General features: G+C 42.3%; 1 protein-coding gene across 5 annotated transcripts in view; it reads left to right on the top strand.

Moving 5' to 3' along the window:
- The window catches only part of MSI2 (musashi RNA binding protein 2), a 379,996-nt gene that overhangs the window by 325,879 nt on the left and 26,191 nt on the right, over window positions 1-27,926 (top strand). For 4 of the 5 annotated variants that reach the window (XM_077836436.1, XM_077836435.1, XM_077836438.1 and 1 more), the window contains one exon: window positions 14,386-14,448. In XM_077836436.1, coding sequence (XP_077692562.1) covers window positions 14,386-14,448 — 63 coding nt within the window. Of the gene's footprint in view, window positions 1-14,385; window positions 14,506-27,926 lie in introns of all 5 variants that reach the window. The other variant, XM_077836439.1, reaches the window with a different exon arrangement.

Here is a 27,926-nt window from a genome sequence, read left to right as displayed (position 1 = left end):
GAGAAATGTTTCCATCAAACACATCAGTTTAGTACTGAATGGAATTAGTCCCTCTTAGAACATGATTTAGTTTAAAGTCCCTTTCACCTACGTCGGCTGAAGGCTATAATTCTGTCTGTTTCACTAGTTACTATTAGGGGTCTCCACATTATAAATCAAGGTAAAGCATTGCATGCTGGGAACTGTAGCATCTATGGACCACATATGGATTAACAAGGCAGTTGGTGGCCACATTACAGAAATCTGTGGGATGTTCATTAAACTGCTGTAGGCCATGAACATTGTAAAAACAGAATGAAAATAAAATAGCTACAAGCGTTAGGTTTCTTTAAAAAAAATAATTTTTCTTAGAACAAACCATTTGCCTTTAAGAAGTTTGCCAGTTCTGTATGGTGAAATAATTGCAAGGGGTTATTACACTTGAGAAGACACAACAATAATTTGCAGACAAATAAGCAGCTTTGTCTCACTGATGCATAAAGTAATTACTGGACAAAAGTGCATCATTCCCATTTTAAAAGCCATCACCCAAGAGCCGTAAACAGCTGAAAAATGGATCTTTTACAGGACATAAATCGGAAGTGCCAAATTTTAAATTAACTGTATTTGGGTTTTATCATTTTTGTCCAAGTTTCAGAAGAGAAATATTGTTCATAACAACACTCATCTGCAAACACACACATGCTGTGTGAACTCCATTACTGGTGTCTGAGGTTGAGAATTCTCCTACAAAATCTTGCCATATGCCATACATACACTTTACATAGTGGGGGACTGTGCCTTGAACAACATGATAGGCTGTTTAATGAGGTTCCAATTATGCATGATGTGCTTTATCTGAAGTTCACTAATTTCCTGACCTGGTGAAACAGATTTTAATAAGCTTGATATAACGCTGCATTTTAAGACAAAGGGAAACACTTAATGTGGCAGTCACACTAAAGAACTCTGAGCAGACTTGTAGACATTAAAGATGTTAATAGGATTGATCAGAAGCTCAGGAAAAGAATTTTCCATTTCCCTGAAGGCCCACCTTGTAACTTCTTGTTTGTTCACCTCTATTTGGCATTTTAAAGACTGGGCTGCCCCATTTCTTTAAAAAGTATATTGGTTTTACCTTCAAGATACTATAAAATTTGCTCAGACATAATTTAGATGATTATATGTCTGACATTTACAGACTTTTAGAACTTTGGGTGGAATCTTCATTCAAACTCAAGCAAACTAATTAACATAAAATATTTTGCTATAAATGCTTTGGTAGAACCCAGATCTTTCATCGCCTTTATATAAATGTTGATTTCTCTGGGATTTTTTCTTTCTCTCTAAACACTGTATGTTGGGTGTTTTTGTTAAACTTAGATGTGAGGTTTTTTTAAGGGGGAATTGAGAGAAAGACGGTAGAAAAGTTAGGGTTGTAAATATAGGGGGTAGGGGATATTGTCTATTTGGCATAGCCTTCCTCTGCACATGCACACAACTAAACATGACAGTTGCACAGAATACCCCCCAAAATGTTTCATACTGGGATGCTGCGTGGTTTTGAGTCTGAACCTTTCGAAATTAAACCTAAAGGTCCCACAAAAAGGATAACTGGCTAATGAAAAGAATAATGCAAGAGAGAATCCATTTGGAATGACAGCTGGGAGCCTTTTAAAGCTTTTCTGTGCTGATCAAAGCTACGGCTAACATTGTTTGAAAAGAGGATATCAGTTCTCCCCCTCCACCTTCTTTCCTACTCAACCTATAGCGAATTTTGAATTCTAGATTTCACACTTTTTTTTTAAGATCAACGAACATGATCTCTACTTTTTTCTATCTAACTCACGTTTAAAACAGTATATTCTAAGAAGCAAGAAAGAGTTTTTGGTATAAAATCACGTGTTTTAAATGGTGAAGGGGAATACATTCGGAATTGGTGCTGTCTCCTCTTCTCCCTCCTGCTTCCCCCCCCCCACTTCCCTCCAAAAAAATCTACAGTCCCTTCTGGAAATCCCAGTTTGGAAACATTCATGACTTCATGAATGTTCACACAGTGCAGTGTATGTATGTATAAATGCTGCCTACCTGTTCACACGTTATTATTTAACATTTAAATTGTAATAGTACCTAGAGGTCTCAATCCCCATTGTGCTAGGTGCTGTGCATACAGGAAATCACAGTCCCTGCCTCAAAGAATTTAGAGTCCGAAATACATATTTGTTTGCTAGGCTTAATTCTCTGGGCATGTTTAATGTATCCTCAGTGTTGCCAACTCTCATTATTTTATCAAAAGTCTTGTGATATTTGTTGTTTTTCCTGAAACCCCAGTAATTATTTGAGAGTCTCACCTTTCATATTAAATAAAAGAAATTTCTAGTCTGTGGTGGTGAAGAAAAGCTGACCCAAGTGCAGACCAAACACTCAGAAAACAGTAAACAAATTTTAAAAAAAACCCCACACTTTGGAAAAAAAAAAAAAAACAAAAAACCCAACCTCATGATTTTTTAACTAATCTCATGATATTTTTTGAGGCCTGACTCATTATTTTTGAATGTTTGGGGTTGGCAATACCATGTGCTTTTTAATGTTTTAACGTTACTCCCTTTAAAAAAATGACTCGTGAAAGTAAAGCAAATCCTTAGTTACTTGGTTAAAAATTCCGGTCCTCGTTTTCGGCTGTGCTGACACCCATGACTCTAGCTTAATCTGCAGGGGCTCTGCACCTCTGAAAATCAGACCTGAATCTTCTAATTATTTCTCTGCTCTCTTACAAGGAAAAGAGGAACATTTGTGGAACTGGGAGACAGGGTTTGTGCTAGAGAGTTTGAGGCCCTAGTCAGAGCATCTATTCCTTCCTTTGTCTAGAAGCTGGCTTTTCCAGGGATACTGTAAGGCTAGAGCTGCATTGGGGCCATAGTCCCCAGGACCCTAATACCAGTGCTGAGGGATGGCCAGGCTGGAGGTGTGACAATAGGGAGCATCTAATGGCTGCTGCTCTCACTCCTAACTATGGATAGGCACTATCCTGGCGGAGATGCCCTTGAAAATTCAGCACCATAGGTGGCTGCCTTGGGGACCTAACCCTAACAGCAGCCCTGAATGGAGAAGAGTATGCTGTCCTGTTAGGCCTACCACATCCTTAGAAAAAGTTACTATGGTATCTTATGGTATTTAAGAGCAATAGGATTGTAATCCTTTTATTCTTTAGAGCAGTGGTTCTTAACCTGGGGTGCACGCACCCCCTGGGGGTGCGAGATGCCCTTTCTGGGGGTGCAAGACAGCCAGATTTTTTTAAGAAGGTAAATCATCGAAAACACACATTAAGCACAGGCACGTAAGTACAACTACTTTCTTTCATCAAACCTATGTATTTATTAACATGATACATTTTTTAACGATTACTGTAATATACAAACAAAAAATATACCTAGGTTTAAAGAACTAACCTACTTCAACGATTTTTTATAAGGGGTGCGAGACCATATTTTGAGAACCAAAAAGGGTGCAGGCTGCAGTAAAGGTTAAGAACCACTGCTTTAGAGGGTTCATTCACCAGCGTTTTTTGGCTACTTCTTTCCTGCATCTGTTATCCCCTAGCAATGGAACCGTGCCTCACCAGTAGGTCTCCTTTGTAATGAGTTGGTTTATGCTGCTCACTCTCTTTCTTGAGCCCATCTCTCCGAAGTCCTTATGGGGTTTCCCTCTTCTCATTTTCACACATGCCGATGTTACTCTCCCCTGGACTGTACTATTTATTATATTACAGTAGTGCCAAGAGGCCCCAACCCCATTGTGCTGAATGTGGAACAAAGGGACATAAAGAGAAATCTATGGCCAACAAAGTTAAGGACAATATGAAGGTTTTTTTAATATATTAGGAACAAAAAGAATCCTAACCATGGTCCATTATTAGATGGAAATGGTTGAATTATCAATAATAATGCAGAAAAGGCAGATGTGTTCAATGAATATTAAAGTTCTTTACTGGGGGGTGGGGGGAATGGATGATGTAATCTCATCATATGGTGATAACACTTTCCATTCCACTCGTATCTCATGAGAATATTAAACAGCAGCTACAAAAGTTAGACATTTTAAAAACAGCAGGTCCCGATAACTTGCATTCAGGAGTTTTAAAAGAGCTGTCTGAGGAGCTCACTGTACAGTTATGTTCATTTTCAATAAGCTTTGGAACACTAGGAAAGTTACAGAAGACTGGAAGAACACTCATGTTGTGCCAGTATTTTAAAAGGATAAATAGGATGATTCGAGTAGTTATAGGCCTGTCAGTTTGACATCAGTCCCGAGCAAGATGATGGAGCTGCTGGTACAGGACTTGATCAATAAAGAATTAAAGGAGGGTAATGTAATTAATGATCAACACTGGCTAATGGAAAATTAATTGTCAAATTTAATATCTTTTTTTATGAAATTATGAGTTTGGTTGATAAAAATAATAGTTTTGAGGTAACATACTTAGACTTCTGTAAGGCCTTTGACTTGCTACTGCACAACATTTTGATTAAAAAACTAGAATAGTAAACAATTAACATGGTACACATTAACTGGATTACAGACTGATAGCTCTCAAAATGTAATTGTAAATGGGAAATCATCATCGAGTGGATGTGTTTCTAGTGAGGTCCCTCAGGGACTGGTTTTTGGTCCTGTGTTATTTAACATTTTTATCAATGACTTGGAAGAAAACATAAAATCATCACTGATAAAGTTTGCAGATGACCCAAAAATTGGGGGAGTGGTTAATAAATGAGGAGGACAGGTCACTGATACAGAGCAATATGGACTTCTCGCTAAACTGAGCACAAACAAAAATCAATATTCATTTTAATACGGCTCAATGTAAATATGTGCACATCTAGGAGCAAAGAACATAGGCCGTGCTTACAGAATGTGCTGGGGGAGACTCTCTCCTGGGAAGCAGTGACTCTGAAAGAGTCAGCTGTGGCCAAAATGGCTAAGGGGATCCTTGGACGCATACACAGGGGAATGGAGTAAAGGGGTTATTTTACTCCTGTACTGGAACTGCCATGTCCACTTCTGGTGCCCACAGTTCAAGAGGGATGTTGAAAAATTGGAGAGGGTTCAAAGAAGAGCCACAAGAAAGATCAAAGGATTAGAAAACCTTTAGAGTTTTCTAACTGCCTTAGAGTGATAGACTCAAGGAGCTCCATTTATTTAGCTTAAGGGGTGACTTGATTATAGTCTGTTATAGTCTGGGGAATAAATACTTGAAAATGGGGCTCTTCAATCTGGCAGAGAAAGGTAGAATACTATCTAGTGGCTGGAAGTTGAAGCTAGAGAAATTCAGACTGGAAATAAGGTGTAAAATGTTACAGTGAGGATAATTAACCATTGGAACAATTTACCAAAGGTTGTGGTGGATTCACCATCACTGATCCTTTTTAAATCAAGATTGGATTTTTTTCTAAAAGATCTGCCCCAGTAATTATTTTGGGGGAGTTCTCTGGCCTGGGTTATACAGGAAGTAAGCCTAGATGATCACAATGATCCCTTCTGGCCTTGGAATCTATGAATAGATGAGACCGACAAAAGCCAGGAGAAATGGGGTGGTGGTATCCCCATTTTTCAGACAGGCTAAACGGACGCACAGAGAAACTGTGATTTGCCCAAGTTCACACTGGAAGTCTGTGATACAGCCAGGAACTCAACCCAGGCCTCCTGAGTTCCAGCCCTGGGCACAAGATGATCCTTCCTTCCTTTATGCTGAGGGTGCTGAGTGGTTCTTTGTCTCTGGTGTAACGTGTTGGTTAGCCAACTCAGGCAGCTCTGGAGGATCTCTTCTATAGCCTACTCCTTCCCGCACAATTGGTGCAGCCATACGTCCTCCGCTACAAGAAACAGGAAGGGGTGTGGGAGGATGTCGCCATAGTTGACTGTGTTTATTGCTGAATTATGCTGGGTGCCACAGTCTGACGCTTCCACAGCCCTGCCTTCAGGGGTCCCCCAACCAGGCAAGTCAAATTCTCACCAACAAGCTCAGCCCTCCAGACCCTAGCAGTCACACATACAAGAGGCTTTTCTTATATTTTTTTTCAGACTCCACTCCTGTGTTTGTCATTGTGCTGGTGCTGTCGCTCTGCACAAGCCGTTTCATAGTTCAGAAGATACTCTCAGTAACAGTAATTGTTTGAACTTCTTCTATAGCACATTTCAGCTGAGGATCTGAGAGCACTTTTCAGGCACTAATTCATCAAGTCTCTCGACATATTTCTGAGGTGGGCAAGGATCCTTATCTTCATTTTGCATATGGGTAAACTGAGGCACAGAGAGGTTAAGTGGCTTGCCCAAGGCCACACACTGAGTCAGTAACAGAGAATGGAATTCCTGAGTCTGTCTGATGATCTAACCGCTGGACCATGCCTCTCTCATGACCTTTAACAGGTGCCGATGTCTTAGCGCTATTATCTACTAACATGCGCCTTTGGAAGAACGATGTGTAACCCACAGGTCAGTGTATGCTATGTGCTTGGTTGACACCAGGCATTGAACCAGGGATCTCCAGGGCTGAAAGCATTAGCCTAAAGAGCCGAAAAACTCTGAAGCTGGGGGCTCTAACAGACTTGCATCATCTGTAGATCAGCCACAAAGGGGGAAGGGGGAGATACAATGCACTCTGACCAGTGGGTTACCCTGGACAGAGGAAGATTGTCCTGAGCAAGCTCTCAAACAGGGAGCTGTAACAGAATCACATCCTTTGTGGGTTGGGCAGGGGGGCCATGTACCTGCTGTGCCGTGTCTGTGTTAGTTTTGTATCCAAAGAACTGGCAGAGAGGTGGCTGTTTAGACAGATTTAAAATGGTGTTGTCAGAGAGGGAGAAACTCAGAAGCCTTCACCTAGGGCGCTGATGTCTAGCGTGGCACTAACTGGGTTGTAAGTAATGTAACAATGAATTAAATAGGTTTTGGTTCACTAATGAGTCTGCTGGTCTCAGTGCTGGGTATGTTGACCGGGTCATTGAGAATAGTTTGCTCCTGCTCTGTTTTGCCCGTCCTCCCTCAGTCTCAGACCTGCCCGCTTTGTGCAGAGCGTATCAAGCTCCTGTTGTTTTCAGAGGCCTGGGATCCATCCAGGACTATGCCTGCCAGGCTATTTGACACAAGCAGGCTGTATTATGATGTGAGGGTGAGGTTTCAGGTGGAACAACCTAGTTGCTCAGGGATGCAAACTGGGAAGGGATCAGGCTGCTCCCAAACACAGGGCCTTTCAATGCATAGCACTGACTTTTTATGCATGCTCAGTAAAGATCTCACTCTTAGAATCTGCATGCCTGCTGTATCACTCTTTGCTAATGAAAGCTGGGCATGGCACTTCCCCTGCGATGAATTTCATTTGCGCTCCAGCCTGGAAGGAAGCTTTCTGTGCAGGTACAAGTAGGTGTAATCTGCAGTTTACAGCCAGGGGTTGCTGCCTGCCGGTCCAGGCAGGGCTTTAACCACCCTCCCTTTCTTTATGGCTTGACAGGGATATGTGGGGGGAAAGTTGTTGTGGGGTTGTTGTTTTTTTCTTAACCCAGCACACAGTGAAGAAGGTTGAGCACCTCTTACATGATATGCAACATCCCCATCATCTCATTTCTCTGATGGAACCTCTGGATGCAGGTTTCTTATTTTATTCCGTGGTTTTGTTTCTGCTTTGCAGCCAGAGTCCGCAGGTGTTTACTTGCTACGGTCTGCTCTGAAATAGCTTTCTTGCAATCCCCCATACCTCATCCAAGCTTAATCAGTCTCTTGCATTAACTAAGTCAGTGCAAGCTCTCTTTGAAGGAGCTGAGATGCATTTTTCCATCTTACTAGTATTTTCTCAACTTGTAGTTATTCCAGTCACTGACTGCTAGTGACTACCCAGGTTGGGGCCTTTGGAAGGCATTTGAAAAGGGGCGGAAGGGAGGAGGAGGAGTTATCTTTAATGTCTGCTTAGTTCACCCTTCCCATTCTGTTAGCATGTCGATGCTGACTGCAGTTCAATGGAACTGAACACTGGTGTAAGGCTCTTTCCGGTGGCCAGTATGCACAGCATGACTATTGGGAACGGAGCCCAATGACGGTGTTTGCACAAGGCTGGAGGAAGAAGCAGTGAAACTCCATTATGTGAGTAGAGTGCATGTGTACTAGGCTTTCATAGAACTTCATCTGTAGATTTCCACGCTTATTACAAAGCAAGGGGTAAGTATTTTACACACGAGGAAAGTGAGGCATGAGAGGTGAAGTGATTTGCCCATGGTCACGTGTTGGTCAATGGCAGGGGCAGGAAATAGACCCCATGTCTCCTGACTCTCGCCCCAGTGTTTTCTCCATGCCACCTCCTCTGGGCAATAGTCACTATTTCTACTTGAAATGTCAAGTAGATTTTTCTTTTTGATTGAGCCCTCTTGGTCCCTCCCCCACTCTAATGCCTGCTCTGCTCTTTCGTTCTCTGTAGTGTAGCCCTTCAATTAGTGGCAAGGCTGCTTCTGGGATCTGGGAGGAAGTGGGCTGCTGGAGCTGCAATTAACTGGATGTATTAGTTGACACAGCTGTGTTTGTATGTGTATCGGCGGGTAGCTCTCCCCTTCCAGCCTTTTGCCCAAACACTCGCCATTTCTCCCTTCCTCCCCCTGCCCCCATTCCAACAAAGACATCCTGAAACTTTTGCTATCCTCCTCCTCCTCAAATCTGTCATGGAATTTAAGGGATTTCAGGGGTGGGGGGAAAGGCAGGTAAGCGGATTTTCAGTTGAAATTCCAAACCGAAATCTTCTGTGCTTAACAAGCCACACAGGGTTGGTGTTTAACTAATGCAGAATAATTTATCGGTTGCCTATTCTGAGCCTTAATGTGAGGTTCCTGCTGTTCTGTGCGCTCGCTGCCCCTTTTACGACCAGTCTCATTCCGCTCTTCCCACCAGTTTTGAGAATCTATTCATAGGAGCTCCTCCAGGAAAAGCGCAGTATAGTCTGTTAAGGGTTGGTCAGCACAGCCAGCCGCCAACAGTTTGAGACTGCATGAACAGAAGAGGGGTGCACTGGAATTATAGGTGAATATTTTATTTCCCATTTATCGTAGCTGGAAGTGCTAAATTCTTACCCAAGTTGCCATATGATCAACGGCCAGATCTTGATTATATCTCCCCGTTCTTGGTTTGGTTGTAACTGAAGTCTTGATTCACTCCTTGTTGGGAAGCAGTGGGGAAACGGGGCAAAGCCTTTCCTTCCTCTAACTATGAGAAGAGCAGTTTGTGGCAGTGAGGGTGCAAAATGGAGCCAAACACACATGATGGATGAAATGTTCCCATTCTCAAACAGCCATGGCTCTCTGCAAAGTGGGATGAGGCAAATTCCATGCTTCATGTCAGGGCTTTGCACTGGCTCTTTAAATTCAGCATCCCATCCTTTGGTTATGTGTCACCCACTTGATTTCTCCCCAGACTTATTTGTGTGTTGGAAAAAACACTTGCATGTAGACAGCCACTCACTAAAATTGTGACCTTAGGGCATCGTAGTTAAAAACAGATGTGTCCTTGTTCTCCCACATGAGGCTGTTTCAGTATTTAAAGTGAAACTAGTGATGCAGGAAGCAGAAAAATTTATCTGTGAAAAATTGAACTCCAAATATTCATGTTAGCTTTTTCTGAGTAATAAGGCAGCATGAAATTGATCTGAATCCTCAGGGCTTTCTTGGACAGCATTTGATCCCCTTTCAAAACATTTATTGTAAAATATCTGCTAATTGGAATGCCTAAATCCACTTTAGTCCTTTGGAACAGCTTAGGCGTCTTGTTTTCTCTAGGCAGTTATAAGCAAAGGATACACAAAGAAGGACAGGGATCATTTCTGCAGGAAGGGGACAAATATGATGAGTAATTGAGCCCTTCCCTCCTCCTTTTTGATTTTTCAGTTGGCATAGTGATGGCTCTAGATAACGGTGGCTATTCAGAGCAAGAAGGGCTGGTGCTGCTTCCTCTTCTATGATGCAGTGTGGCCTTCACCTTGGATCTCATCCAAAGTCCATTGAAGTCAATGGAAAGACTCCTGTTGACTTCAGAGGGCTTTGGTTCAGGGCCTGTTGCTGGATGCGGTTGGCTCAGAGCTGGCCTGTTTATTGCTTAAACCCTATCAGATGCCAGCTGGCTCCAGGTGGACTCCTCTGCCCCACTCAGCTCAGCATGTCTTTTGCTTCACAGATTTTGGTCACAGTGTTCCTCCCTCCCCCAGCTTCGACTGCAATTGCCCTGTTCTCTTCCGTCTCTCTGTGCTGTCCCCTCTCCCCCCACCGGAATGGCAGCAGGTGTCAGGTTACTAAGGCTGCCGATGCCAGGTGTTCCCACGTCCCAGATGAGATGCTGGGCTGCTGGAACGGCCCGCAACGGCATCTGCTGAGCAGGCAGCCAGGACACCCCCTTGGCCTTCCCACTTGCTGCTCCCCCTGCTGGATCCAAGTGAAGAAGAAGGGAACAGGATCAGAAGCGGAAGGGGCCCAATTCTGGCTCAAGGCTCTCCTTGTTCACAGGCATTGGTGACACTCCCCCCTCCCCGACACCTTCATCCAGGCCCCAGTCATCCCATGGAGCCTCCACCCCAGCCCCAAACACCCTCCTGTTTATCTCCAGGAAAAGGTTATGAGGCCAGTTCGCAGTCATTGCCTTCACCTGTGGAAAGAGGTGGGTCTTACACTTCATGCTATAGGCGTGTAGGACAGCTCCTGATCTCCACTGACAAGCAGTTCCAGAACCCAGTATTTTCCATGCATAGTACCCTGCTTTGGGCCCCTGGGAGTTCTTCCCTTGGCTCCATCCATGTCTAGATCCCCACTGATCGTAATAAGTTGCAGAGCGATAGGTGGTCTCTCTCTGTAGCCAAATTTTAGCCCTCTACATATAGAACATCCATTTGGGACACTATGGCCCATGCTGTTTTAAACCCCAGGAGTCAGGGAAAGTTACTAACCTGCTATAATGTAGAGAAATACCTTTGCCGAAGTATTTGTCTAAAAAACAGTTTCTATTGGATGCATGAAGATGGGGGTGGAGAGGCAGAGGTGTTGCATACGCCTGCCTCTCCACTAATGAGTCATAGTAGTGAGTAGTAGCTCAGTAGGATGGTGGTGGGTGGGTCATGCCTCACTTCCCATGTGTGAGTACCTATGGCACTAGATCACCTGGGCACAGTGAATATAAGTGCAAGAGAAATATCATATGATACCTAGGATGGGAGGGTTGATCATTCTGTCAATATAAATGATGTTCTCTAAAGTCTGACTCAGCAGTGCGGGGACACCCCTTTACATAGTGCTGAGGGAGTCATAATGCTTTACTGACCAGGCTGGGAACCAGGAGACCTGGGTTTTATTCCCAGCTCTGCTACTGACTCTCTGTGTGACCTTTGGCAAGTCACTTAGGGTACTCTGAGGTACGGAGAAGCTATCTGTAAAATGGAGATAGTGCTATTTAGCCACCTTTGTAAAGCTCACTTTGAGACCTAAGGGTGAAAAATATTATGTAAATAACTAGAATAATAATAATAATTATTATTATTATTACAGCTTCAATGTAGTGTGCAAATATTAACCATGTTAATGTGAAGCCTGGCAAATCTATTTTCAGTAGGCGGCATTGATTCAAGGCTTGTGGGCTGAGGGAGCTAGTCTCTCTGGGTCAGGATTGGTAACCATGTTTTCCGAATCCTGGTTATTAATCAGTCCCCCCTTCTCCTCCCAACCCTTCCACCCCCCCCACCCCCCCACTTCTAACCGTCCTCTCGCCCTGCCCCAAATACTCGCCCACACACAGGGGCAGAATTTCCCTAACAGCGCTTGAGTTGATCAGATTCTATTTCAGTTGTTTGGAACTCAGTGTCATGCGGAGGCTTTTCCCCGAGATTTGGGATAACAAATTCCTTTCTGTGAGCTAATTTTTCACACACCTGTCCAAAGCACACTCTGGAGTAGAATAATGCATCTTTTGTTCAGGGTCTTTCTGTTGGTTTCCTTCTCCACCTCCATTATTTCATGCTTCTTTTGCATAGTAATGCTTTTTTGCCCTTCGTTTGAAGTAAATACCGGGAGTCCCTGGCACTTGAGCAAGAGAAATATGCTTTCCGGCTCTGTTTCTGACGCTGTCTTCGAAGGAGGTTTCACTGTCGGGGGCGCACACTGGAAGGAGGCAGAGGCATATTATAATATGGAAAATCCAAGTCTCATCTGAACCTCTGGGGCACCTTAGGGAGCCCACAAAGCCTGCAGTTGACAGGTTGCCTGTGAATTTTCACATTCACTATGGACCTGTCTGGAATGGGATGTGGGAATGTGAAGGATGCTGCTTTCTGGGCAAGTTGGTTGGCTGTGCATCATCTTAGACGGAGAAGGGGATTTCTTTGGGAGAATGGGGACACCTTCTCCCCCCAACTGTTTGAAGCTGGCCCTGTGTGTTCCATCAGGCCCTGGGGAATTTCGCTAATTGACTGATTGGTCCAAGTCTGGATAACGATTTGGGTTTGGGCTTGTTTCTAATGGGAAGAGAATATGGTTCCAGAGACTTGCCTCTGACCTGCCAGAAGTTTTCCCCCCAGAAGAGTGAATTCCATTTTGTAACAGCGAGCTCTGGCTAAGAGGAAAGTAGAGACTGGCAGGATACTGAGGCTTCTGCCTGTACCTGGGGGCCCGTTTACACTACCGCAGCAAAACTATGGCACTGTATAGGGGTTTTCCATCTATGGAGTTAATCCACCTCCCTGAGCAGCAGTAGCTAGGTTGACAGAAGCATTCTTTGGTTGACTTAGCTGCATCTATGCAGGGTTTAGGTTGTCACTCAGGAGGGTGAATTTTACGTAGCTATGTCAATCTAAATTTTAACTGTAGACCAGGCCTCAATCCGGGTTAGGGGGGTAGAGGAGACTTAGGCTTTTGACCCTATCACCCCAAATAAATCCTGCCGGGTGTCTTACTCTTCAGTGTTTGTAACAATTCAGCATCATAATGAGAGCAAACAGGCTTGTGTCAGTGTTCAATAATAACTTGATTTGCTGTGTTTGTGCACATGTTCTGTATTTTGGGAACAGCCTCAGACAATAGCCTGAGGTAGCTGTGCATATATTTACATAGACTTTTTTTTCCCCCCCTAACAGCCCTATTACCGTATTTAAATGCAAGTATGTCTTTTTTAATTGATGTTTTAAAGTAGCTTAGAGTCACTCTCGCCTAGCTGTTCTTTGTTCAGTTTTTCCCCTGGTTCCGTGTAGCTGGGATGATAGTACTAGAGTTAGTGGGCTTGTAGTTTGCTGATTTATCTGGAACTCTTTCTCTCTCTGTCTCTCTCTCTAGTTTGTTCTGCTCTCTTCTGCTGTCTCAACTGCTTCTTTAAAGTCGCAGTTGTTTTTCTGTGGTCTCTTCAGTGTGGCACAGAAGCTGTGTTCCCTGACAAGCTTGCCCCGTCTTGGGTCGTCAAAACTAATATCAGCAGCTGGAATTCTGCAAAGACCAGGAACCCTTCAGAGCCTCTTGCTGTCCTTTGCAGCAAGGGCATCTGGTGTTTTTGTTGATCACCTTTTCCCCTGTCTTTGCTTACTTAAAAATAAATAAAGCCAGTGTCTCTGGCAGATTTTTTTAAATGAATTAAATTAGAAACCACAGTGTTGCTAGTGCACAGCCCATTTTTTTGCAGTTTCACAGCATCAGGGTATGGTACCTGAAATTCCTTGATCTGCTGCTGTTTTGCTTTAGAAAGCTGCTTTTTTTTTTTAAATGCATCCAAGTGAAAAATTTTTTACTTTATCCCAGCAAACCTGTGTTCTTGAAACAAGGACCCCCCTGTAATTTTGATTACTGTCTTGTCTGTAAATCAGCATATTGCTTTCCTCTTGCAAATAAGCAAAGAATAAAATAAATGTATCCTTACTGTTCTGCAAAACTGATCTGAGCCCTAACAGTTTGAAAGCAAGAAGATATAAACCACATCCTACAAGCTGTCTCTGTGAATTTATTCACTCCAGTATCTTGCCTTTAAAACTTGCATTGGCTCAGAAGACCTATGCACAGGATAAAAAGGCATCATCAGAGCATGCAGCCATTGAAATTCATTGCAGAGGATTTAGGGCAGGATTTTCAAAAGAAGGCCACAGGTGCTTCAATTTTGCATGCCCAAGTAGGCACACCATAAAGGAACCTGATTTTCAGAGGCTCAGCTCTGTCAGTAAATCAGGCTCTCTTAAGGTGCCTCAAGTCAGACCCCCCCCCTTTTGAAAAGAGGACCATAATTGACCATAGTTGCCCCCAAAAGTGCTACAGTATTTTGCCCCTCCCCCTCCCCTTTTTCTGTTTGCTTGATTGATTTGGTTACACCTGCTTTTCATTGGATTTTTCCCTTTACCCTTCTCCTTCTTTCCGTGGCTAGGTTTTCCGGCAGCAGCCTATGGACCAGTAGCAGCAGCAGCGGTGGCGGCAGCAAGAGGATCAGGTAGGGGGGCCGGTGGAAGAGGCTGCTACATGGCATACCCTCAGAATGCAGGGGAAGGTAAAAGCTCTGTTGGCATTCTATGTGGCTGCAGCTGTCCATCATTACTCTGATTTTCCTCACACTTATCCTGGGGACCTGAAAAAAAAACCACACACACACACTACAAGCAGAGGCCACGAGGCCTGGAGCACCTTACATGAGGTTTACATAAGAACTGGCAAACCCAGGGTAGTGGGGTTTTTTTGGTATCGTTCATTTATTTATTTTTAAATTAAAGATCCTAAAGGACCAAAAAGAAAAAAGTTTTCATTTCTCATGTGAAGTTTGCACTGGGTTAACAATGCAGCATTTGCTCTCTGCCGTTAATGCTCCAATGGCTGCGAGATCAAACCACACCACCCAGATTTGTGCCTTGAACGATTGCCCCCAGTAAGATATCATGGCAAGGTGTCCTATGGATTTATTTTTAAAAACACCTTTCCTGGCCCCACCTCCCAACAAAATAGTATTCTTTCCCTTGGAACTAGCTGGTTACCAGGATGGTAATTTACTAGCACAGAGCTTCCTGTTAACTTGGAGACAAAAGCCATCTGCTACAGTAGATTAGAAGAGATCCTAAAATGTTCATATATGCACTCAAGATCTGCTTTCCTTTGAACTCTAATTGGGGTCGTACAGCTGTAAATGCTGCCTGAAGTACAGGCAATCAATAAACGTTACCTGGAGCCAAATCAAAGTGGCCCGGCTGAAAGCACATGTATTGTTGGTTTCCAAAGTATCGTTTTTAATTTTCCTGCCATTCAAAGCTTAGTTTTTGTTTCTCAGACTGCTCCTCTTGTTACCTACTGCAAACTGCTGCCTAAGCTTCACGAGAAATGTTAAAGCTTTTCTCTCTGTCCTTCCAAATGCTTTTTTTTCCCCCCTTAAGGGAAATAAATAAATAGTTACCAATTACAGTTATTACCCTAGAATTTCAATGTAGGGAAACATGTGAATTAGCGCTTTGCTTAAGTAATTAAATGTTCAGTACAGTCATGAGTGGGCTGTTAACTTACCAGCACACCCTGTTCTGTGTCTGCATACTATCCTGTGTCTTGATTGTACAGTGGTGACTGAACACATTTTATAAACCCTGAGCAAGAGCAAAGGGTATAGTGATGCCTTCTCAGTAGATTTACCTGCTCTCACAGGTACATTCAACATTTATGTATGATCCTGTGAATTCATCTTACCATTTGTTCTTGCTAATGATGAAGGGACATCTAGGGAGGCAGGGAGTTTTGAGAAAACGTTCTTGCTACCTGGCATTCAACTCCCCAGCCGCTTCAGTGTGGTGTTGCTCAACATTGTACACATAAGACACGCAGCAAAGAATGTTTCCAGCTTACTCACAATTTGATCCTAGAGTAGAGGTTTTCAGTGAGCTGTGTGGAACTTCTACGCTGGTTAGCTAGGCTCTTAAAATAAATAAATAAATAAAAGGAAAAGGAAAAAAAAAAACGCTATTGAGGACTAATACCCAAATATGCATTGAGTGAGACCCTAATTCTGTGGAGTCCAAAGTAAGATGTCAGGAGAACTCCGTTCCATGCAAACTGGCACTGCTTGCGGGGCTACAAAGGATCATCTGTACCAGTTTTATTTTGTGGCATGTGGAGAAAGCCTAAGGGGTGACTTGCCAGACAGCTGTGGGAATATTTTTCCTTCTCTTTCTTTCTCCCTCCTCCCTTTCTTTAAAGGGAAGAAAAATTGATTTCACCTATTAATTGAGGAAAATGGACTTAATTGTCACTGTCTCTTCCTCGTGTTTTGCCCTTCAGGTTTTGTTTTAAGTACTAACAGACCTGGTGAGTTGCCCCTTAGCGAGGCGCAGAGGGTTTGGCTAGATTAACGTTGCTTCCATTATTACTATTTTTTTAATCAGAGTGCTTTTGGTTCGCCATTACAATTGAACTGAGCATCAATCAATTCTGTGCCTGAAATCATTTGGGGTTTTTTTAGTGTGGGGTTTTTTTTAATTTTATTATTTTTATTTGAACGTGCAATACGAAACTAAATCTAACCCTAAATTAACACCACCCTTCCTGGCAAGTTTAAAGAGCAGTATGGAGTTTGGAAATGCCTTTCAAGTCTCAAAATTGTATGCATGCCCCAAAACAAACAAACAAAACTCACCCGTAATCTCAAGGAGGAAGAAAGAGATTGTCAAACTTCTTAAACTAGAGGCTGTTTACATTTGTAGTGAAATGTGTTCTATGGAACGATGGTGTTTTATTTGCAGTCATTTCCATCTAAAGAGAGTTGTTGAACAGGGCATCTTGGGCTTGTCACTTTCATACAGCAATGGTAGTGAATTGTATTCAGGAGCAATGGAGTATGATAAATATCATTTTACAGTGTATGGGCCCGATTCATTACAAGAAAAATGTTTTTGCAAATGTGCACAATCCCCTCATATGCTTTTATGATTAAAAATGCAGAATGCAGCATGACTGGCACTCATTGGCTTCCTTTTGTTGTCAGTCTGAGTAAAGTCAAAGAGAACGAATGGACAACAGAAACACGCCCCTCCCCTCCTCCCCCCGTTCCCCACTATTCCACTGCACATTATTGGGGCGGTTCTATTTGTGCTGCCCTGGCTATACCTTCTCTGTGAATAAATCAGAGCTCCACTTTCCACTGATGCCAATTCCTTTGAAAATTCAGGCCATGATCCTGAAAACACTTAAGCATGTGCTTAACTTTACTCCCATGAGTAGTTTCATTGATTTCAAGGGGGCTTTTTACAGCAGTAAAGCTAAGCACATACATAAATGTTTGCGGGATCAGAGCTTAAGTGCACTCCCAAAACTTTCATTTTCACTTCAATGCATTTTTTATATAGCTACCTTTTTGGACATGAATCTTGGAACATTTCTAGTGCCAGATTTTTGCGAAGAACTCCGCACCAACAGCTCCCATTCAGACACCTAAACAAAGTGGCAAGATTTACAGAAGTGTTTTGTACTCAGCAGCTCCCAGCATTCCCAGTAAAAGACTGGCCACTTTATTTAGGGAGTTGAACTCTTTCAAAAATATGGAACATAAGCAAACTAAGATCTGTTCAGCACCCAAAATGCATGCACACTTCCAGGCAAGACTTTGTCTAATGTATTTCTAAAACCCCATCACCGTGTTGTCTGGGCATTGATGACCTCTGTGTAACCTAAGATGGTGTTCTTACATGTACTGTGTAAAATTTGCATGTTTGCTTAATAATCATCAAAGGAATATGCCTAGATTATTTCAGCCTGGGGTGCAGTTAACTTGCATGTCAGCTGTGTTAATGTCATGAACCTATTTTGGTCAGTAATCATTTTTGTGATTCTGCACATTGTGGGCTTCTGTTTCCTTTTCTCCCTTTTTCTTTCTTTTTTTAAATTTTTTTGTCATATTTCTGCTTGTGGGAATACAACCACCAATTACTATTATTAGATGGAATAAGGTCTGATACCAATTGCAACAGTAACTCCTGTGATCAGTAGAAAGGGACATTTCCCTGTTTTTGTGTTCAGTGTCATTCATAAATTCACACTTGCTAAACTCTTCTCCCAGACTGGCAGGTTTATGCTTTGATGCGTCCCTTTATAAATCACGCACCCAACCAACAGCCCCATGTAGAAGCAATGGGTGAAATTTTTCTAAACTGACTTAGATTTAGCCATACGGTTTCCCATTCACTTCCGTGGGACCTGTGTGGCTAAATCCTCTAGTTGGCTTTGATAACCTCATCCCTCCTTGTATTTTTTTTTAATGAATTGGGACCTGGGCCATGTAAAATTAGCAAGCTTGAAAGTCTGAATGCTGCAAACTCCTCCTAGACAATTTCACTATCAGTGTCACGTTTCTTTTAATTTCACCTGGCATATTTTGAGCGCAATCATTTTTGTCTTGTAAGTGCTGTTTAAAAAAAAGGGAAAACAGAGGGATAGAAAACATTTTTATCTTACACTTGGGAGGGGGGATTAATTTGGAAGAAAAAAAAACCCCAAAACGGAAAACAAAATAAAATTTGGCAGAAAGTTGTTGGGTTTTTTCCCCCCCACCAGATAGTCTTAGTGTGTTCCCCAGCTTCTTACTGTTAACTATTCCTCCCTGATGAGTGGAGAATAAAATAATAATACAACAGACCTGATTCTTCACTGCTTGACACTTGGTGCAGTCATTCAAAGTGGGGGCAAAAACATAAGCAAATCAGAAGGGCAACATTTTACACCCACTCTGCCCAGTATAAACGATGACAAGAGGTATAAAGCGGAGAAGGCTCAGGACTCTCTTGTGGTTTGAAGCTAAGGACATATACCTCTTTCCCCCCTTCCCCAACCCTTAACACCTTGCCAGTCTCCAACTGCAAATGCTGCCTTTGATCCCTGAGCCCCCAACAACCCCTTACTGTACTTTATACTTGCCAGCTATAACAAATCTAGTAACGTGAGCTACTGACCTTGATGGTGAGTGTGAGCAGTTATGTTTTTGTTGTTTTCTCTCTTGCTTGGTTGGGGCTGCTGTGAGAGAGGGTGTCTCTGAGGCATTCTTTCCGGCCTCTCTTACACTCGGACGTGCACACCTCCTCTCAAACACTCTTCTGAGCGCGCTCAGCGGGAAGGTTTGTCCACACCTATTAATCCTCTCTCAGTGTCCAGCTTCTTGTTAGTAGCAGCTGGTTGCATGTTTTTTGCTTGTTCAGATGAAACGGTTCAAGAAACAACTCATATCAACTCTTGAGAAATGTCTCTTTTTTTTTGTACACTTTCTTTTTATGTTTTTATTAATTTCCCTTACTTAAAAAAAAACAAAACACCTGTCGTACCGTAAAACATTTCACATCTCCCCTTGCCTGTTCTTAGAGTGTATGTATCTGTGGGACTGAACTAAATGCATGCACTGTAGTAGTCGTCCTGGTAGCAGTAGATGTAGTTGTAGAACATGCATTGTTGAGTTGATATAGATATCATCAACTTGAAATAGTGTGTCCGTCAAAAGCATAGCATTGGTTTGATTGGAAGAGTAGGGCTGTCAAGAAACCAGTGTACTCCTAAAGGCTTGGATCCATAGTACTGTATTTGTTAAACCCCATTATCTGAATTTATAAACTGAACATGGCTGTAGCTAACCTACATCCTTTCCCACCACAAGAACTCACACATACTCTTATGTTGATAGTAAATTTACCTTATTTTTCAAATTAAAAATCCTGGGAATTAGATCTTTGAATATAAATATGTTCTGTTGTTTTAGTTTGTATTAGAAAATTAAGGTTTTGTTTTAAATCATTTGTAATCATGATTTCCTCATTAATCCCTCAACTGTCTGCATTAGCCCATAGAATCATTCTTTGCAGGTCTTAAATTGTTTGTGCAAAATGCAAACCACCCCATAAGATAGCTAAATAATATAATGTATGTAAAACAGCTTTCTACCAGACTCTCCTGAGACACAAGGGAATTGTTTTTAGGTCATAAACCTCAAATCTTGTTATGCAACAGACTCTGTGCTAGTCATGGTTTGTATTCATTGCCATGTCGCTGGGCTTAAGGGAACATTTTTAAATTAAGATTTAACATTTCATAAATACCAGCATTAGGAGAAAAAGACAAGTTCATCATCTTTGCCATTGAGCCAACAAATGTCTTTGCTTTTTGCACCCAGTTTTATGCACTTAACTTTTTTAATTGTTTTCAAAATGAATCAGCAGTGAATAGATTTAACAGCTAGTAATTCAAGTCCTGAATTACACTTTTTTTTTCATTTTAGTTTATTTGTCAGAAAATGTCCTGCTGGGAGTAGAAAAGTTCCCCTACAGTGCTCATACTCCCCCCATCTCCCTCCAATAGAATTAGGAGCTCTTCCTGTGGCCTAAATGTTAGTTTTGAGCACATTCATAGCCTACAGAGTGTGGTCAATGTAGTCTTCAGGACACTTATCTCAGCAAATGTTATTGAAAGAAGCAAAGTATCTGGAATGTGCTTTCCAGATGCAATTAAGAATCTGTATTTGCTCCTTACCTCTGATAGAGCAAAATAAATTAGCCAAAGAACTTCTTGGATGTAGTTGACACAATCACAATCCTATAGACATCTGTACTGTCTGCTGGATGCATGGTGCACAAGATTTCCCTTTTTGCTAGTGAAGAGTTGCAACACTTATACATCAAAGGGAGAGACGGGAATAATTTACCCCATAGATTTCAATCTGTTGCAGAGATGTGGGGACCCACTGTTTAATGTGCAAGACATGGTGAAATGAGGAATGTATCTAAAAGTTAGCTGAGCGGCAAATTGCAGAGGGTGTAGAAATCCATGTCTTACACTTAAATAAGGTGCACTAAAAATATTTAGTCTTGTCATTAAGCACTGATTGTGTTAGCAAATTATAGTAATAAAATAGTGGGACAACAGTTGGTCTGTGTGTGTGGAATGAGGGAAATCTAGATCAACACGCTGAAATGTCATAAGGACCAACAGCTGAACAATCTAATGATGAACCAACTTGGAATTTAAACTGCCGATTTAGGATATTTTCCTTTGGAGTGACAGCTCAAATGGACTGCACTCCTTTTTTTATTTTACTATATAAAAATACATAAAATTTAATCCAAGCCATGTAATCTGAAAAACCAGAATTTAACAAGCAGACCACCTGGGAAAAGGAAGCAGGCTGAAATTTCTCACTCCACTGGAACATCCAGTAATTACTTGACAGAGGCTGGCAACTGGAACACTCTGCAGAGTTGATGCATCTAAAAATTAGCAGCTGGTCAAGATTTTTATCCTTTGCTCATCTTTATAATATTAAGGCTGCGTCTGAAAATGTTGGTCTGAGAAGAAGGCATGAAATGGAAGAACCCCAACCATTTTGTACCTACATAATGTGTGTCCTTGCTGTAGGACTCCTCCATTCCCAGTAGGTTAAATGAGCTCTTCTATCTTGTGGATTAATCAGTTGAATGCAAACAAAAGGAAAATGTCTCCTGTTATAGGAATAGAAGTAAAAGAAACCAAACTCTGTGCTGAATAAGCACGTCTGAAGCGGAAATACTCCATTTTCTTCTAGGCATGTGCAACACGGCTGTAGAGATGAGGTTATGCATTTCCTTGAGAGGTGTTTTTTCGGCCTTGTTAGTGACACCTCTCTTCTCCTCGCTATTTTATGTGCTCTGCAATTACTTCCCTAAAGGACGCGGGGTTGTTTTGTTTCGTTTTTTAAAAAGGGAATTAAAGCAGAATCATTTCTATTACAGGTCTAAAGTCATACGTTGATCCAAGATAATTTCAAAGCCATTATAGAAAACATATTCCTGGAAGTGCCTTCCAGGGCTCAAACCCCACAAAATACCTGTTTATATTATTTTATTGTTGGAAACGTTTTATTTATCCTTGAGGGACTGAACCTCTTACGGAGCCATATAAAAATTTCAGCACATTTAAAATAATCTGCTGCTGTGCCAGGCACTGACCTTGGTTATAGTCATTTTACAGGGCTCCTGCTTGAAGTCTATTGTGGTTAAAATACATCAGCTTTAATCAATAATTTTGTTATAGAAAACCCTGTGCACTTGATAAATCATCTCCAGGGCAGTTAGTGACCAGTTCTGAAGTACAGACTTAAGTACAGCATGAGTTAATCTTTAATGAATATAGTAGCTAACTTTTAATGGTTTTTTCAGTCAGCGGAATTATTCTCAATGGGAAAACAGTTGTCCACAGAGATCATTCCGGCTACCAGGATGCCTCTCTTGACACATACCAAGTGGTGGCTCCAGTGGTATTGTGATCCAAACAGGCTAATCATGCATTCAGGAAAATGTTTCCATTTCAGAGCACTGAAAGTTTTACGCTTGACAAGTAGATTTGACTCTATTCTAGCAAAGTGCTGGAACAGCCAGTTAATGTCATTCAGATTTTTTTTAGGGACAAAGCTCCTGGTTGTTGGAATGCAGCTTTATTTTACATGATGTAACAAGCCCTTACATGAGTTATCAGTAAGGTTTGAAACCAATCAGGCCCCAGTTCAGGAAAGTGTTTAAGTATGTGCCTAAATTTAAGCATGTGAATAGTCCAGTTGATTTCAATGGAACTAGTTACATGTTTAAAGTTAAGCACCTGCTTAAGAATCTTGCTGAATCACAACCCAACAGGGCAGTACAAATTGAGCGTGTTACCTTCTATGCAGAGTAGCTGCTAAAGGTGCAAACCACACACATTTTACAAGCTTTTACACTAGTATTTTCAAATAATTTGACCCCAAAACGCAGGAGAAAGTTAAATACAGTGAGTACAGAGACAATCTTTTTCTCCCCCCCCCCCCTTTCTATTTGAGATACAGGCAAGTGAAAAAGGATACAGAGATCTTTTCACTACAGCAAACTTTTGTATCCATCTGACTTGGCATTAACTTGAAGGGATAATAAAAGCCAGGGAAAGTAGAATTGAACGTTGGATATACAGACCTTCACTGTTGGGTGGAAAAAAAGTCAGACAGCAAGTTCATTTGAGTGTTGTTTGGTAATTGCAGCAAAGGATCAGAACCAAGGGCTGTATTCCTCTGAATCAATGTGTGACTATCTGCAAGTCACTTCAGGGTTCTGTGCCTCAGTTTTCCTCTCTGTACAATGGGGGGAACATTACCTATCGGGGGGGGGGAGATACAATTAGCATAGCCACAGCACTTTGTGGGAAAGTACCACATGAGCGCAAAGGATTATTGTTATACCCTGACTGTACTCAGATGGTTTCCATTTTTCTTTCAAAATCTCTTTAGGTCTCCATTGACTCTTCCCTAAGGGCTGTGTCTCAAGTGTCATGGCAAACAATGATTGCCTTAAAGGTGGCCTAATGATGGCTCCTATTTGGTCACTGCTAATGTTTTGCCCTTATGCTACAGAGATTCCCAGTGCCTTCAATGGGTGCTGGATAAGGTCTGTAGGTAGGAGATTCATTTCCTCTAATGTCAATGGCAGCATTCACATGGAACAGTTCAGAAACCTCTGAGCATTATAAGGCTAGAAAAACTCCTCCTGGTGTCCTAGAATAACATCAGTGTGCTCTTTCTTGTTAGGCATCATTGTTCAGAGTATATAACACCCCCCCACACCATCCCCCCATCTATGTCCTCTCGCTGTCTTTTTTGCTCATAGAAAACTGCAGCTACGACCTGTGGTACCAAGGACAAAATACTGTGTGGGCAACTTGCCTGGAAAACATGCAGCATCTAAGGGCAAAATCTGATTCCTACTCAATTTAGTGCAGAGCTGTTTGATCGCATGGTGCTGGTGTCTCCTTACTTCCAGTTGCAGAATAGCATTAAAGGGGGAAGCCTAGAATACTTTCCTAATACCGTGTTACTTTTCCAACTAAACAAATGCAGACATGAATAGAATGGGAGGCTTTCCAAGAGCTGATTTCTCTGTTAAAATGCAGACCGCGCTATGAAGGAGTTTCAGAACCTCTGGCTTAATTGGATGGACTGGTCTCTCTTAGCTTCACTCTTGGAATGACTTTTTCTTTTGCTTATCTGTCAGTGAAGTTGCCTCACCCATAATTGCTTAATATCATATACATGTTTGGCTAGTTAATTCTAATCAGTTTAATACCTGTGTCTTGTGTAAACTCCTGCTAGAAGATGATCTTCCATAGAACGAGGATGGGTTTCTTTCCTTTCCCTTTTCTGTACAGTCCTGAATGTTTCCATACAGTGATCCATAGGTAGGTGTGTGTATGAAGGAGATGCTTTAGGAGCAGAATGTGAATTACTACTGTGAATTAAAATATTCAGTAAAATGAAGTCCCAGTTTTGTTTTAATTTGGCTCTTCCACTGCCTGTTATTGTACAAAAGGCTTCAATTTAAAATTAACAGAAATGATAGCCGGTTAATGTGTTACAGTGGGAGGCCGAAGTTTCTGTTGCCATGGCGATGGAGTTCGGCTCATTTGTTTTGTAGATGAGTAATTACTACGCAATTAGAGTAGGCTAAAAATAAAGGGGCCCTTTGTTCCCAGTTACTCATTAATATTAATAAAAGGTCTGTCCAGACTGTGATAAACAATTAATGCAAATGTGGTTGCCCATGGTATAAGTAGCAACAGATTTCTTATCCTCCAATAAGAAGTGATCATGCCAGAGAGGTTTGCTCTTCCCTCACTTTAAATAGCAAAATTATTAGTAAATAATTTCATGTGAGAGCAAGATCACAGGTAAAAAACTTTCCCTGTTTGCCTCTTGGTAGGACGTCAGTAAAGGGTAAGACATGGACAGGCATGTGCAAGTCTGTTAGGACTTTCTCCTCAAAATCTGAGGTGGGTCAGATCCTGCAATGTGCTGAGCACACTCAACATCCACTGAAATCGATGGGAACTCAGGGTTCTCAGCACTTCACAGGATTCAACCTCAGGTCCTGGTTCTGCAAACATTTGCTTGTGTCACTTGACATCCACAGGTAGTGGGGCGAACCACAGCCACTTTCCGAAGCATTTTTCAGGATTGGAGTCTAAGTCCGCCACTTTAAAAGAGCATAGAGGCTGGAGGAGCACTGAGAGTTGATTTGGGAGGGCCAAGAAAGGAATCTGGTATGAGATTTGCAAGTGTCTCAAGGGAAGTTACTTTCAAAGGGAGTTGGGTTCCTAACTCCCGTAGGCACATTAGAAAACGCCAGCTCTGAAGCCAAAGGGTTGAAATTAGAAAAGAGCCATTTACCTTATCTCATGATAAACACTTCATTGCAGTACTATGTTAGAAGAAGAGGAAAACTTCATCATGTATCACAGCCATGTCAATATTAGGTGTCGTGTCCCCAAACCCCCCTTGGGCTAGGTGCTGTACAAACACCGAAATGATCTCTGCCCCCAAAGAGTTTACAACCTAAATAAACTAAAATCTGAGTCAATTTCTTTTGAAATGTAAAGGCATTACAGTTATCCAAAGCAGGGGGAGGGGCAGTGGTGGGAAAGGGAGGAGAGTGGGGAAGGTGCAGTAGAAGTGAAAGAAAACAGTCCTGAGCATTTAGCGTAAAGTATCTAAAGTGTTACAATACGTTAGATTTTAAATTAACTTTAAATTCCAGTACCGTTAGATTGATACCTGTTTGTAAAATGACTGAAAAGTCAGAATTTATTCACATATAGTATTTATATAAATTATTATTGTTTGGCTGCCTTGGCTTAACTGATAAGACATGCAAGTGTGTGCTGTGGACCTATTTTGGTGCAGTCTGTGGACAGTAATGAAATGATTTGGTGATGATGATGCAAGCTACGTGCCAGATTGAACTCCCCACGTGCACATGTGCTCAGAACCTTTGGCAAGGGAAGCCTTGTGTTGGAGATGTGGCTTTCTAGTCTGGTTTGGAAGCTTTGAGTCAGCTGTCAAACTGACGGTGCACGGGCCCCATCCCTTTTGTTACTTGTGCTGCTCCTTGGAAGCGCCAGAGGAAAGACAAAAAGCATTCTGGGCTGCTGTTTCCTGGAGTCCCTCTCTGCTCAGATGTGGCATCACTTCAGAAGAGGGGAAAGGACGGTGTGGCAACTTTGGGTGGGGGAGAGCGTGTTTCCACAAATTAAACGTGCATCATACAGTCTGATCAACCAACCTGCCACATGCTAAATAGTGGTGGTTGTAGCTAGAATAGGCTCTTTTGAGCAGCTTCCAGCACTGGCCGCCATGATGCTAGCAGTAGTTTACAGGACACTGGCATTTTTATCACTTGGTAACCCTCCTCAGCTCAGAGCAGATATAGATGAGACTGGGCCAGCAGCCACCTGAGCCCTGTCACTCCTACCAGTGGGAGATTCTCCCTCCCCCCCCAAAAAGAAGTGTAAACAAGGCCTAAGTACTCTCAATCCTTGTGTTTATTTTGTTGGCACTCACCCAAGCTGCAGCTCTGTCCTCCATCCTGTCCCTTTGAAGTGTCACAGCTGCGCAGTCAGCATTCTGGGCTGTCTCCCTTCTCCTTATCATGCAAAATGTCTGCCTAGCCAGGTTTGCATCCTCAGCCCCTTGTAAGCCTGCAGAGCCACTCACCAGTGCGTGCATCCAAGCCACAGACATCACTGGCCTCATCACTCGACGGTAGCCTAACCAAGTGACGTCATCCAGCCTGGAGATTAGATGAGGTCTCAGACTAGGGTGCAAGATGTTCCAACAGGGAAAATGGCATAAAAATGGCATCTGCATCCCTCCCAAACTGTTTAACTAATGGAGGAGAATGTAGCACAGCCTTTGTAAGGTTGACATTTGTTTGTTGTTAAGGATCTAATTAGAAACATGAGAGGGAGCTGAATGGCTGCTTGCTCGGCTAATTAGCGACATGCACGAAGACCACTTTGAACTTCAAGGACACAAAGCTATTAGCGCTTACATCAAAAATGGATTAAACTTCTGTGCTTTTATAATGATTAAAGATGAGCCGCTTGAGTGGAAATCCTTTTGTAAAGGCTGCGACAAGAGCTGGCTCCGTGATTGCAGTTTCTACAAGTGAAGCTTTGCATGGCCTCTGTGTAGTACTCTGGCCCCATGTGAGAGTGACACCATTAACTTGCAATATGGAAAATGTGATTAGGCAATAAATATTGATCGCTTGCAAAAAATTACGGTTAAGCTGAGAAACATATTTATTTCTCGTGGCACGTAATTACGGGACTCAGAAGAGACAGGCTTGAATAGATTGTATTTTGTGTCTTCTTGCAAATCAGTGCACGTCAAGTATTTTTAATACTCCAACATCATTCTAACAGGCCCATATCCAAGCTAGGGCTTGAAACAGGCTAACAACAGCGGTGTTCATCAGTAGTTGCTGCGAGTACAGTTACAGAGAGACTTTTATACCACCTATTCTTGTTGCAACCGTGGATTTACCCCCCTCTTACAGCCATTTTACTGTGACGTCACTGACTGGTTCTGTGCCCTGACTCTCTACTAACACCGCATAGTCTCAGCTATGCAGTGCATCTGCACTTCAGTTGGCTTGGCTTGTGCCCAGTTTAGGGAACGGGCAAAGTTCCATCTCTTCTACACCAAAAGAAATGTGTTGGAAAAGAGTCGGGGGCCGTCATGTTGTAACTGGGTCCCTGTCTGTAGTTGTAATTGTCATGTAGATAGGTTCCGGTTAGTTTATATGTGGTTTTTGAACATGGTTTGGATCATTATTAGGTGTGGATTGGAGCAGCGTTAATGCTTATAACTGTGCCTGTAGTGTGGATAGGGTTTAGGAGCATACCATTCCTTTGACGCTTTGTTCAGACCTCGCTCAAGCTGCTATGTCTAGTAACCCCTACACCACATGCTACCATTTTGCTGTTATCCCTGCAAGATGCTGATGTGAAAGCTACTGCCAAAGGGACTGCAGGGAGAGGACAACCCCTAACCTGTGATTGCAGATAGAAAATAACATACAAATGGTACCTTGTTACTGCAGATATCAGCTCCTTTAATGTCTTCTGGATGCA

The sequence above is a fragment of the Eretmochelys imbricata genome, chromosome 17 (genome assembly GCF_965152235.1).
Source record: "Eretmochelys imbricata isolate rEreImb1 chromosome 17, rEreImb1.hap1, whole genome shotgun sequence".
Classification (NCBI taxonomy): domain Eukaryota; kingdom Metazoa; phylum Chordata; order Testudines; family Cheloniidae; genus Eretmochelys; species Eretmochelys imbricata.
The sequence above is the reverse complement of the archived record's forward strand: the minus strand, read 5'-3'. Positions and strand labels throughout refer to the sequence as shown.